Source organism: Musca vetustissima, unplaced genomic scaffold (assembly GCF_032173495.1).
Source record: "Musca vetustissima isolate MV318-11 ecotype Yass unplaced genomic scaffold, APGP_CSIRO_Mvet_v1 utg797, whole genome shotgun sequence".
Classification (NCBI taxonomy): domain Eukaryota; kingdom Metazoa; phylum Arthropoda; class Insecta; order Diptera; family Muscidae; genus Musca; species Musca vetustissima.
Window position 1 is genome coordinate 47,456 of NW_026878826.1, and position 13,404 is coordinate 60,859.

The window sequence follows — 13,404 nt, forward strand, 5'->3', positions numbered from 1 at the left end:
AGACTTTAAGTATACCGATCGTCATATCTCGACTAGCTGAGTCGATCTAGCCATGTGTGTCCGTTCGTCCGTCTGTCCATTATACTTTGTACACAATACAGGCCACAGTTATGTACCTATCTTCACGAAATTTTGCATGTAGGATGGGTTCTGCCCAATGAAGAACCCTATTGTTCTCGGTAAAGATCGGTTAATATCTAAGGGATGAAATGGACCAAATACTTAATTTTTATCGTTTTTTCTGGTCGCTCTAGAGACTACAATTATGACCCGAATTTGTACTTAGAGAAGGGGATCGGGCCAAATAATAAGCATGCCTGTTTTGATAAGGATCGTTCAATATTTAGCGGGTCAAATGGCCCTGACTTTTGTGTGAAAAATTACAAAATTTGCATTTTATAGCGTATAGATTCACACCTGAGGGACATAGACCCAAAAAGTTGTTGGTATATCCAAGGGCAGTGGTTGGCCTTTACATTGATACCAATTATATGGTCGTATGTACTCAGATGTGGGAGTTGCACTTAAACATTTACAGGTGCTTATGTATTCAGATATTATTTAGTAACCCTTTACCACACTAGAGGGCGAAAATATAGCCCTGATCGCTTTAAAATGTTCCATGAAGTTTCAGTTATGGTCAAGGATAACGCTTATAATTTTTTTGTGTTTTTTCGAGTCGATCTATAGGCTCCAATGGGAATTAGAAGATCACAACACAAGCGATGGGAATCTGGACAACTAATTAGAGGGCTGTACTGAACATTGGCAATAATTGTCGGCCTCTAGTTGGTCCAGATGGTTAAAATATCGCGAAATATTGCCCAAGCTCAGAATATAAATCCACAGAAAGTTAGTTTTTCGTGGAAGTTGTGTAGGGTATCATATGGTCGGCCCCGTCCGACTATACTGCTCCGCTCACTGGTTTTTTCACATTTTGCAGCCCAAGTGGTTCTAATTTGGCATTTCGAGCTATTGGTGGTATAACCCCAGTATAAGAGTATAGCAATATTTTTGGTATTTTGAATATTTTGGCTTCATTTTGCTACCGAAGAAGCTGTAATTTGGAAACGAATATATTTTCAGATATTTATGAATATAGTTCCGTACTTTGTTGATATTTTAAAAATTTTGCATTTTTTTGAACAAATTGACATTCCGGGTTCCAGGGCGGTGGGAATATATATCCATAGCCCATGTCCTGCACCATGGCGGGCCGTAATTATTTAGTTGACCTGAACGCAGAACAGGGCACCGTAAAAAGGTACCAGAAAAACCAGTAAGAAAAGTAATAAAGTCGGACGGGGCCGACTATATGATACCCTTCACCAATTTTGGTATATTGAACAGATGAATCTTAACAGACGTCGCAGTTTTGAAGGATCAGTAAAATGAAATTGAACCCATAAACATGCCATCCTGCAACCTATACTAAATTTTTCATTTGGTCAGATATAGAGTTGCTTCTTGCAATAGGATCAACGGGTGTGGATTATTTGGATACATATCTGATAAACATGAGGAGTTTGGTGCACCATTTACTTCAAAATGGGCGAAAATATTTATAAAAGCTATATGGAAATCTAAGCCGATTTCATCGAAACTTGTCACAGAATATAGGCCACAGTTTGAGTTCTTGGTGCATTATTTACTTAAAATCGGGAGAAAATATGTATGTATGGTAGCTCTATCCAAATTTTAACCGACTTCAATAAAATTTAGGTTAGGTTATATAAACTATATAACTTTGACGTAACTATATATAGGAACTACTATGTTCAGTAAGAAAGATATATATGGACTTTGGTGCATTAAATCGGACGAAAATATATATGAGAGCTACATCTAAATCTAGACCGATTCTCAGGAAACACACATCATTGCAAACCTAATTCATTACGCTATGCCAAATTTCGTGTAAATCGAATGATATATATTGGTAGGAGGAAAATATATATGGGAGCTATATCTAAATCTAAACCGATTTTCAGGAAAATTAACTCACATTCACATTCTAGTCTTTATTCAGTGCGCTATGCCAAACTTCGTACAATGTAGGGACTTTGGTACACCATTTACCTAAAATCGGACGAAAATATATGGGAGCTATATCTAAATCTGAACCAAATCTGAACGAAACATAACACACATGATTCTAGACTTTATTTAGTACGCTATACCAAATTTCGTGCAAATCGAAATATATTTAGGGAGTTTGGTGCACCATTTACTTTAAATCGGATGAAAATATATATGGGAGCTATGTCTAAATCTGAAGCGATTTTTACGAAATTTAGCAAACATCATTCTAGGCTTAGTTCAGTACGCTGTGCCAAATTTCGTGCACATCGAAAGATATTTAGGGACTTTGGTGCACCATTTACATAAAATCGGACGAAAATATATGTAGGAGCTGTATATAAATCTGAACCGATTTTCATGAAACTTAGCACATATTATTTTAGCCTTAATTCAGTACGCTGTGTCAAATTTCGTGCAAATCGAAATTTATTTAGGGACTTCGGTGCACCATTTGCCTTAAATCGGACGAAAATATATATGGGAGCTATATCTAAATCTGAACCGATTTTTCCCAATTTCAATAGTGTTCGTCCTTGGGCCAAAAAAGTGGCGTATGCCAATTTTCGTCCAATTCGGATAATAAATGCGACCTTTACTTTGTTTACAATTTAACATGGACATACAGACGGACAGACAGACGGACGGACATGCATAAATCGACTTAGAATGTGATTCTATGCATATTCTCTATCTCGTTTCCTTTTTCCTGTTACAAACATATGCACAAAGACATAATACCCTGTACCACAGTGTGGTGAAGGGTATAAATATGCCATTGGAGTACACCTAAGGGTCAAACAACGAATGAGAGAGGGAACAACGCTCGTCTGTACATGGCATAACATTGACAATATTACCAATATGGGTGTTGTATTTCTAGAAGAGTCTAGAAATGAAAACAAAACAGATTAGAAAATCTTGAGATTGGTCACCCGATAATTCTCAAAACTCGTTGCTCTTAGTGAAGTCTTTCCCATTCACGACCCCTTAATTTCATTTATGATGGTTTCAAATTGTTTCAACATTTCTTTGACTAATACGCTCCGGATATAGATATTAAACCGACTTTCCTCTAATCTATTAGTCGGTTTTTTGCATTGAAAAGTCTTAAAGTCGATGTCGACTTTTGATCTTTGAGGAAACCGCACTTTTAAGATCAGCTTACGATCTTCTTCATAAATACTTGGTTAATTATCTCAATGCCCAAATTGCTCAAATATTATATATTTTAGAACTTTATTTTATCTGATGACAACAGTTAATTACAAAAATTAAGTTTTTAGTCGATTTTGAGATAAAATGTGGCGCTACGTATGGAATTGAGTCTAGAATAGAGTGTGTTTAGTTTAATTGAAATCAGATCAGACGTAAATATAGCTCCCATATATATTCGTTCGATTGTCCGATTGAGGCCAATATTTTGCAATAACGTGTATTACATTTTGGAAAAATCGGTTAAGATTTAGATATAGCTCCCATATATTAGGTTGGGGAAAAATAAATTCATTATTTGTATATGAACTATTAGACTTTATTTAACATGCTCCGCAATGTCCGATTTGGGCCAAATATGCACCATTCATATTGCCTCTCTCATAGAAGTCCTACTTTCTATTTGCAACAAAAATTCTAGTAATGCATTTTCACAATACTCCCTAAATATCAATTCATTTATCACTAAAGAGATTTTGCATTAAAACTTCCCAACCAAACTCCCGAAGTTTCTGGCGAGTCACCGTAGACGTGTGTGTGTGGCCTAGCGTTGTCCTGGTGGAGCACGGCCCTCTCCTGTTGGCCAATTCTTGTCAATTTCTATCTTCAAACGCTTCATTTGTTGACAGTAGGGATCAGAATTTAGCGTTTGGCCATATGAAAGCAACCAATAATAAATAATCCACTTCCAGTCCCACAAAATGCATAGCAGAACCTTCCTGGTCGTTAGTCCTGGTTTGGCCACCGTTTTAGGTGCTTCACCGCTTTTTGACTACGATCGTTTTCGCACAGGGTTATCGTATGTGATCCATTCCTCATCTCTAGTCACCATCCGTTTACGAAATGGGTCTATCTCATTCCGTGTGGACAAGGCTTCGCAAATGGAAATTCGATCCATACTATATTTAAATCCTTCACCACACTGTGGTACAGGGTATTATGTCTTAATGCATATGTTTGTAACAGGCAAAAGGAAACGAGATAGACACATGGTTCCTTTTGAGAATATGCATAGAATCACTTTTTAAGTCGTTTTATGCATGTCCGTCCGTCCGTCTGTCTGTCCATGTTAAATTTGTAAACAAAGTACAGGTCGCATTTATTATCCGAATTGGATGAAATTTGGCGCAGCTCACATATTTGGCCTAAGGGCGAACCCTATTGAAATTGGGAAAAATCGTTTCAGATTTAGATATAGCTCCCATATATTTTCGTCCGATTTAAGGTAAATGGGGCACCAAAGTCCCTATATATGTTTCGATTTGCACGAAATTTGGTATATCGCAATGAATTAGGTCTAGAATGATGTGTGTTAAGTTTCCTGAAATCGGACTAGATTTAGATATAGCTCCCATATATAATTTCGTCCGATTTAATGTAAATGGTGCACCAAAGTCCATATATATCTTCCGATTTGCACGAAGTTTGGTATAGCGTAATGAATTAGGTCTAGAATTATGTGAGTTAAGTTTTCTGAAAATCGGTCCAGATTTAGTTATAGCTCCCATTAATGTAAATGGTCCACCAAATTTTGGCATGTTCCTTCGAGGGAACATTAACATGCAATTGTAAGTATACATATGTACAATATACTCAAAGTGGTGAAGGGTATCATATAGTCGGCCCAGTCCGACTTTACTACTTTCCTTACTGGTTTTTCTATTAATTGGTGTGCAACCAAACATCGAGCTTCTTTTTGAATTCAGCTTTGTGTAAAAGGTTTAAAAGTCGGTGTTATGACTGCTAACATGCCGTTCAACTTCGATCATTTCTCCGATTTTATCGATATTTTTGACGACAGGCCTAATGGTTTTCTTTTTCTCCAACATAATCTATGTTCGCAAACGGTGCACCAAACACCCTACGTTTGTCCGATTGAGACGAAATTTTGGATAATGTTCGAATTGAGTGTAGAATTGTGTGTGTTAAGTTTACGTGCGATATCGGAACAGATATAGCTCCTAAGAATGAGCCTAGAATGTTATGTTGAAATCATTTCAGATTTAGATATAGCTCCGATATATATATTTCGGCCGATTTTAAGAAAATTTTGCACCAAAGATGCTGCGATTGTCCGATTTACTCGAAATTTTTAATAGCATATTGGATTGAGTCTAGAATGATGTATGTTAAGTTTCGTTGTAATCGGTTTAGATTTGAATATAGATCCCAAAGTTGGTCTGCTCTCATTACACAATTGATTTATATATACCCATAGAAGTAAAAGTTATCATATAGTCGGCTCCGTCCAGTGTTGCCAATTTAGCACTTTTATTGCTAGATTTAGCACCTTTCAAACTTGTTTAGGTTATGTTGATATAGCTCCGATATATATATATATATATATATATATAGATTCTAGCATATTTTTTAGCATATTTACTTTTTCTAGATTTTTTTAAATCGATATTTCGATATTTTTGGTTTCATCTCAAATAAATTTGCCGTCTTTCAATTTCACATTGACGCATTGAAATTTCTCTATGTTTTCCTGAACCTAAATTGGAAACGTTGTGGAAAAAAATTATTTTCCTGCGGAAATACAGAAAAATAGTAGGGGGAATATGTCCAAACATAAAACTTTGTAGAAAATTATCCGCATAAATATGTACCCTAAAATAACCCAGAGAATACGGCCCAATTCTTCAAAGTACCGAAAATAGGGAGGCATTTTTATATGAAGCCCATGTGCAAACCTTGATTGATAGTTATCTGAATATAGCCAGCGTCCAAAACCACGCAATGTGCAATTACAGTTACTTTTGTGGGAAGCTATGGTTATAACCTTCAAAATACCAAAAACGGAGTGGTACGGATGTATTCATTTTTTCTTGTCACCCCATAGAATTAAAAATTTTGGAATTATTGTCAACTTGGTTAAAAAATGTGCCCGACATACCAAAATGTCAAATAATGTGTGGTACCGCTTAATTGGCGCTACCCCGAGGCTTCTCCCAAACTTGGGATGATACCCTTCACCACTATGGGTAATTTAAACAGGACTATTAAAATGAAATTGGATGAAATAAAATATGTGATATTTATCTAAATGTGAATCGACTTAGATCTATCCATGAACATGTCATTCGATTGTTACAATGGGACAAAAGTATGTAAATCGACTTCAAACAAATATCAATAGGTCATCAATAGGTCTGTACTTCTAGAAAACGCAATTTTGTAAGTTGTGCAAAATTTGATGTCAATCTGACTAACATGAGGAGTCTGATGTCCAATTTACTTAAAATCAGGCGAAAATATATATGGGAATTATATCGTAATATGAACCGATTTCACCGAAAATTGTCACAGGTTAGGTAATACAAATGTCAGTACGTTTTGTTCCTATCAGCCATATATTGGATCCTTGGATCAATCTATAATATAACGGAGCTATATATAAATCTCAACCGATTTTCACGAAACTTGGCACACATCAGTCTGGACTAAATTCAGTACCCTATGCCAAATTTCGTGCAAATCGAAGGATATATAGGACTTTGGTGCACCATTTACATGAAATCGGACGAAACTATATATGGGAGCTATATCTAAATCTGGACCGACTTTCTCGAAACTTGGCAGTCATAACTATAGGCTCAATTCAGTGCGTTATGCCAAATTTCGTGCAAACCGAATGATATATAGGGGACCATTTACATGAAATCGGAAGAAACTATATATGGGAGCTATATCTAAATCTGGGCCGATTTTCTCGAAAATCGGCAGACATCACTCTACGCTCAATTCAGTACGTTATGCCAAATTTCGTGCAAATCGAAAGATATATAGGGACTTTGGTGCTCCATTTACATGAAATCGGACGATACTATATATGGGAGCTATATCTAAATCTGGACTGATTTTCTCTAAACTTGGCAGACAACACTCTAGGCTCAATTCAGTACGTTATGCCAAATTTGGTGCAAATCGAAAGATATATAGGGACTTTGGTGCACCATTTACATGAAATCGGACGAAACTATATATGGGAGCAATATTTAAATCTAGACCCATTTTCACGAAACTTGGCACATATCAGTCTGGACTAAATTCAGTACGCTATGCCAAATTTAGTGCAAATCGAAAGCTACTTAGGGACTTTGGTGCATCATTTACATTAAATCGGACGAAAATATATATGGGAGCTATATCTAAATCTGAACCGACTTATCCCAATTTCAATAGGGTTCGTCCTTGGGCCAAATGAATGTGCTGTGCCAAATTTCATCCAATTCGAATAATAAATGCGGCCTGTACATTGTTTACAATTTAACATGGACAGACGGACGGACATGGGTAAATCGACTTAGAAAGTTATTCTATGCATATTCTCAAAAGGAACCATGGGTCTATCTCGATTCGTTTTGCCTGTTACAAACATATGCACAAAGACATAATACCCTGTACCACAGTGTGGTGAAGGGTTTACATATCAAATTACAGGGAATTCGGTTGTTAAACGTGGACTACGCTAAAATGTTGACCATTATTGACAACTTTTAGTAGGAAGATTTTCTACCCTGAAGATTTTTTTAACAAAATCTTGCATTTTTATATACAAAGTTTTGGCAACACTAGCTCCGTCCGACATTACTCTTTCCTTACTGGTTTTGATTTTCTTTAGAGCTTTGAATCCCATTTTTCTCAATGCTGTCCAACAGATTATAGGATTACGCTCTTATAGATCTAGTATGTCAATTTTGGATAGTAAGATGTAAGCTAGAGTCTAAACGTGGCCAAAGTACATATCGAGAAGAATCTATGACGTTCTCAAAGCCGCATTATAGGGAATTTTCAATATGGATTTTAGTATAGATTAAAAAACATCTTAGAACTTTATACTTACAAATTGAATAGCACAATGACATTTTTCTCTCGATATATTTGCAGATTATCACTTCTAATTTTATTATCTCATAAAAATCAAAATTACTAATGATCTGATTACTAACAAAAATTTGTCCATAATAATTTCCAATTAAGCGCATTTTTCAAATTAGCACAACAATAAATGATTTTTGTTTTCTAAGATTTGGAGATTTGCATTTCGACATGGAAACATGATTTACCCTGAAATTAAAACAAAACAAAGGGGGATAGGTGGTAATTGTGAATATCGTTTGGAAAAAACACGCTCATCTGACATGCAACAAGTGCTGAGTACTTACCGTGTCGTGTTCTATTTCCGAATCAATAACAATATTACCCCGGGCAAGGCTAAGCATCGATTTATATTGTGAGAGATCAACCTTGTTGTCATTGGAGCAGATTTTATTCTGAAAATAAAAAGGAGTTGTAATTGATTAAAGTTCTTTACTTAAGTTTGAAAAAAAGGAACTCTTTAATTTCAATAAATAACATTTGAAAATTGTTGAAGTCAATCGATATTGGTTTTAAAAATAAGTTATCCAAAATATCAAAGATCTGTATCCGCTTACTTGGTATCGAAATTGGTCTAAATTTGGACCGTGACTTAGTATTTATATAACCTATATTACGAACATTTTTTTTACAATCCATTTTCTAGCTTTAGTTTCTAGTATCTTGGATGGTGAAGAAATTTGTTCGATATATAGGTTATATAATTGCTAAGTCGCAGTCCATCCATGTAAGGTCTCGACCAATTTTCGGTATGGTGTAGGGATACGTAGTCGAGCGCAAAAGGGGGGGGGGGGGGGGGGGGGGGGGGGGGGGCCGGTAGTACAAAATGAAAAAAAATCGCTGTTGCAAACATAGATTTACTGTGAAAAAAATTCATTCATTCCCTGCGTACGTCCCTGGGCTATGTAGTATAACTTTAACAGGCACAATGTCAGCAGTTAAAGTCGTAAAGGTCCTCTTGGAGCCCTTTAATACCTAACGAGGATTTATACAAGGTGACAGTTTATCGTGTGATACGGCATTCGAGATGCAAATGTGAACAGAAATCGTAGTCTGTATGATTTGAACGTATTGAGAAAGAGTCTACCAATGTGGGACTGACAGTAAATGACGAGAAGACCAAGTTGATGGTATCAACGCGCAAGGCGTCCAATAGGCTCGGACCAACTGTGCAACTTGAGAACTACGATTTTATATACATATCGGACCACCATAAATAAAACAAAGGTTGACCAACAGATGCTTGACCGAACTCAGTCTCTACAAGACGCTGAAACTACCCGTTCTGGTATATGAATCTGAAGAATGGGTACTTGCGCAAGCAGATGAGGTACCTCCTGGAGTGTTTGCCAGAAGAATTCTCCGAAAGATTTACGAGCCTATCTGCGTCGAGGGTGAATATCGCCTCTATTATCGGATAGCAGTGGCTAGGTCATGCTGTGATATTGCATGAGGATGACCTAAGGCATATAAAAGCGAGCCAACTGCTGGTTCACGCAGAAGGGGAAGGCCACAAATTCGATGGAAAAGTCAGATTAGAAAAGCTGCGCCCAAGACCGACGCGCCTGGAAAATTTGACACCCGGTGGCAAATCAAAAAATTATTTAAAGTTCATTTGGTTGAAAAATTTGGCGGCAAACCAGAAAGTGGAGTGGGGGGTTACCTTTAGGTATGCCCCATACCATGAAACTTGGGTCAATATTAATAATTTTTGGTACGGACATGTGCTACATAATTAGAACCCAAAATATCAAAACGGTTGGAAAACGTGTCCAAAATAAAACAAAATACTGAGTATTGGGGAGTACTGTTGTATGGGGCTACACTGAAACTTGGATCAATATTATTCAATTTTTGGTACGGATATGTGTTATTCAATGAGAACCTAAAATACTCAATTAGGTTGGAAAACGTATCCAAATTCCCAAAATACTGAATATTGGGGGTAGGGTACCGTTATATGGGAACTATCCTGAAACTTGTGATAATATTATTAATACAATTCGGTGGAAAAACGTGTTCAAAATCACTATTATACCGAATATTGGGGGTACCGTTATATGGGGGCTACACCACAACGTGGACCGATATATCCCATTTGGAATACATCCAAAAATCCTAGGAGTACTAGCAATGTCTGTGCAAAATATCATAGCTCTATATTAAATATCAATCATAGTTTCTACAGTCGGACAGACAGGACTAAATAGATATAGTATTTGATTCTATAATAATATATTTTTAAAAACCAGTGAGCGGAGCAGTATAGTCGGACGGGACCGACCATTTGATATCCTACACAAATTTTACGAAAATCTAACTTTCTGTGGTTCTATATTCTGAGCTTGGGTAATATTTCGCGATATTTGCACCCTCTTGACCGACGAGAGGTCAACGAATATTACTGACATTCAGTACAGCCCTTCTAATTACTTGTCCAGATTCCCTTCACAGTGGGTTGTGTTGTGATATCCAGCTTTCGATTGTGGCCTATAATCGACTCGAAAAACAACAGAAAAAATTAAGTTTTCCGTCCAATTTATCCCAAAATTTTTATCTGATCATCGCTGAAAATTATAGGCGTTGTCCTTGACCATAACTGGAACCTCATGGAATATACCAAAGCGATTAGAGATATATTTCAGCCCTCTAGTGTGGTAAAGGGTTACTAAAAAAATTCTGAGTACGTAAGCACCTGTAAATATTTGCGTGTAACTCCCACATCCGAGTACATACGACAATATAATTGGTATCAATTTAAAGGGCAACCACTTCTCTTGGATATACTATCTACTTATCGAGTCTATGTCCTTCGGGAGTAAATATATTCGCCATAGAATACAAATTTTGTAATTTTTCACACAAAAGACAGGGTCCATTTTACCCGCTAAATATTGACTGATATTTATCAAAACAGGCATGCTCATTCTTTTTCCCGATCCCCTACTCCATGTAAAACTTCACGATGTTCGGGCCATATTTGCGGCCTCTGGAGCGACCAGAAAAACCGACAAAAATTTAGTATTTGGTCCATTTCATCGCCTTTACCAAAAACAATAGGGGTCTTCATTGGGCAGAACCCATCCTACATGCAAAATTTCGTGAAGATTGGTCCATAACTGTGGCCTGTATCGTGTTTACAAATTATAATGGACAGACGGACGGACGGACACACATGTCTAGATCGACTCAGCTAGTCGAGATATGACGATTGGTATACTTGAATGTGAGTCTAGGACCAATATTTCGCGGCATTACAAACTTTTGGGGCTGCACAAAGCTATAATACCCTGACAACATAGTTGTGTAGGGTATAATTAGGCAACTACAAGGACCTAGCAATACCAACTGAAATTTCTAAGAGGGTTTCTAAAAATTTCCATACTCACATCTTCAACGGGACACGATGATGGAACGCCAAACATATTCATATATTGTCTTGCCTGGTCGGGTGCCTGATCAGCCATGCCACACATGTCGAATGTGCCCTCGGACACAGTCATGCCATCCTTGACAATTTTATATTTCGAATTGGCTGTACTGAATGCTTTGTTGGTAACACAACCCTTGGGAACTATTTCACATTTCTTATTTAGCTTAACCGAGAAATCAGGATCCAGGGTTATAACACCATCGGGACCAGCACAATTTTCAGCTTTCAAAATTTTGGCTTTATAGCCATTCTACATGAATAGAAGAAATACTTTCATTCAAGAGATGTTACACTTGAAATTGTAAAATTATTATTGGACCTACACAAGCAACAGCATCTTCAAACAAAGCCACCAGAATAACAAAATTCCAAACTATTTTCAACGACATGTTTTACGTTTATCCGTTAATTTTTTTATTTTTAGTTGGAAATATTAAATTTTATTACTTTTCACATTTAATAAGCGCACAAATTTATATAGGAACGTTTTTTGTAGTAATTATTTAATTGCTGACAAATAAATATATTATTTTCTTTACAAAATGAATTTGTTTTGTTTCTATTTTTGCAATGAACACCATCCGAAAATTTGATGAACTTTTGAAATGCTATGCGTTTTCATTGTTCTAACGGTAAATCCTGATATTTCTCTTTTGTTAATATTTTATTCAATTTTTTTTTCTTTCCAATCGATTTTATCCGAACTATAGTTTGAAATGAATTAATGCTCTGAATTAGCAAACGAGGTATATTATTCACTTTTAACTGCAGCAAATAGGGTGAGATATTTAGTGTGATTGTGATTGAAGTTATTCAATCATGTGATTGTGATTACAGTTATATAAAAATATGGGTGGAGACGTCGGATTCGTTGCCCAAGATGAAAATGCAACGAAAATGAAAACCAAACCCCCCTAATGTTGACGAACCCGCAAACGATCTGTGAATCTGCACTTGGAATGTGCGCCCTTTGTATAGAAGAGGCGCAGTTTTCGCTTTGTCGGATGTACACAGCCGATATTATTGCCTTACAGGAAATGCGATGGAAAGGGACAGTCGTAGATAGATCAAATGGTTTAAAATAGTTATGGTCGATTTTTAGCTCCTGGGCCATGTTACAACTGCTAACATGCCGGTCAATTTCGATCATCTCTCAGATTTTATCGAAATTTTCGACGACCAGCCTACATGTGCGAGGATTTTTAACATCAAATATTCCTGAACGGAATCTACGAAACAAAAATTGCACATAATTGGCTGTTACAATATCGGAACCATAAACAGCATTCACAATTTTAGCCACTTGCATTTTCTCCTTTGTCAAAGAAAAACTGTAAAATGTACGGAATTTTCTCATTGTTCACTTCCAGCATATATCTGAAATTGTTTGATCTCTACTTTACGAGAAATCTATTAGTACAGCCATTTGCCGAAAAATAATCTCATATTATACCTGCCATGAAACGAGAAATGAATTTTTCTGCGGGTATATGGTTAACAGGAAAATAAAATACCTCGTCTCCAGATTCACTCCAGTAGGTGATTCACTCCAGAAGGGAAATTCTTCTACATCAATCTCACTTGCGCCCATGCTCCGACCGAAGACAAAGATGAACAGACCAAAGACATATTTTACGAGCCCCTAAAAACAACATATGACTGCTGCCCTGGCCATGGCATTAACATTCTGCTAGGAGATTTTAATGCAAAAATCGGTGGGGGAAATATTTTTGGCCCCACCATCAAGAAACCAATGGTACGATCAGGAGTGTAGTAATCCTACTGAGTTGAAA

The 13,404-nt window shown here is 36.6% G+C and overlaps 1 protein-coding gene across 1 annotated transcript; it reads right to left on the reverse strand.

The window, feature by feature from the left end:
* Positions 1-8,315: 8,315 nt before the first annotated feature.
* LOC133323602 (uncharacterized) lies at positions 8,316-12,000 on the reverse strand. Its single transcript, XM_061532518.1, has 4 exons — positions 11,935-12,000; positions 11,568-11,861; positions 8,466-8,573; positions 8,316-8,367 (listed from the first exon to the last, which is right to left on the reverse strand). The coding sequence occupies exons 1-4, from the start codon at positions 11,998-12,000 to the stop codon at positions 8,323-8,325; spliced, it is 513 nt and encodes a 170-aa protein (XP_061388502.1). The 3' UTR covers positions 8,316-8,322.
* Between the last annotated feature and the right edge of the window lie 1,404 nt (positions 12,001-13,404).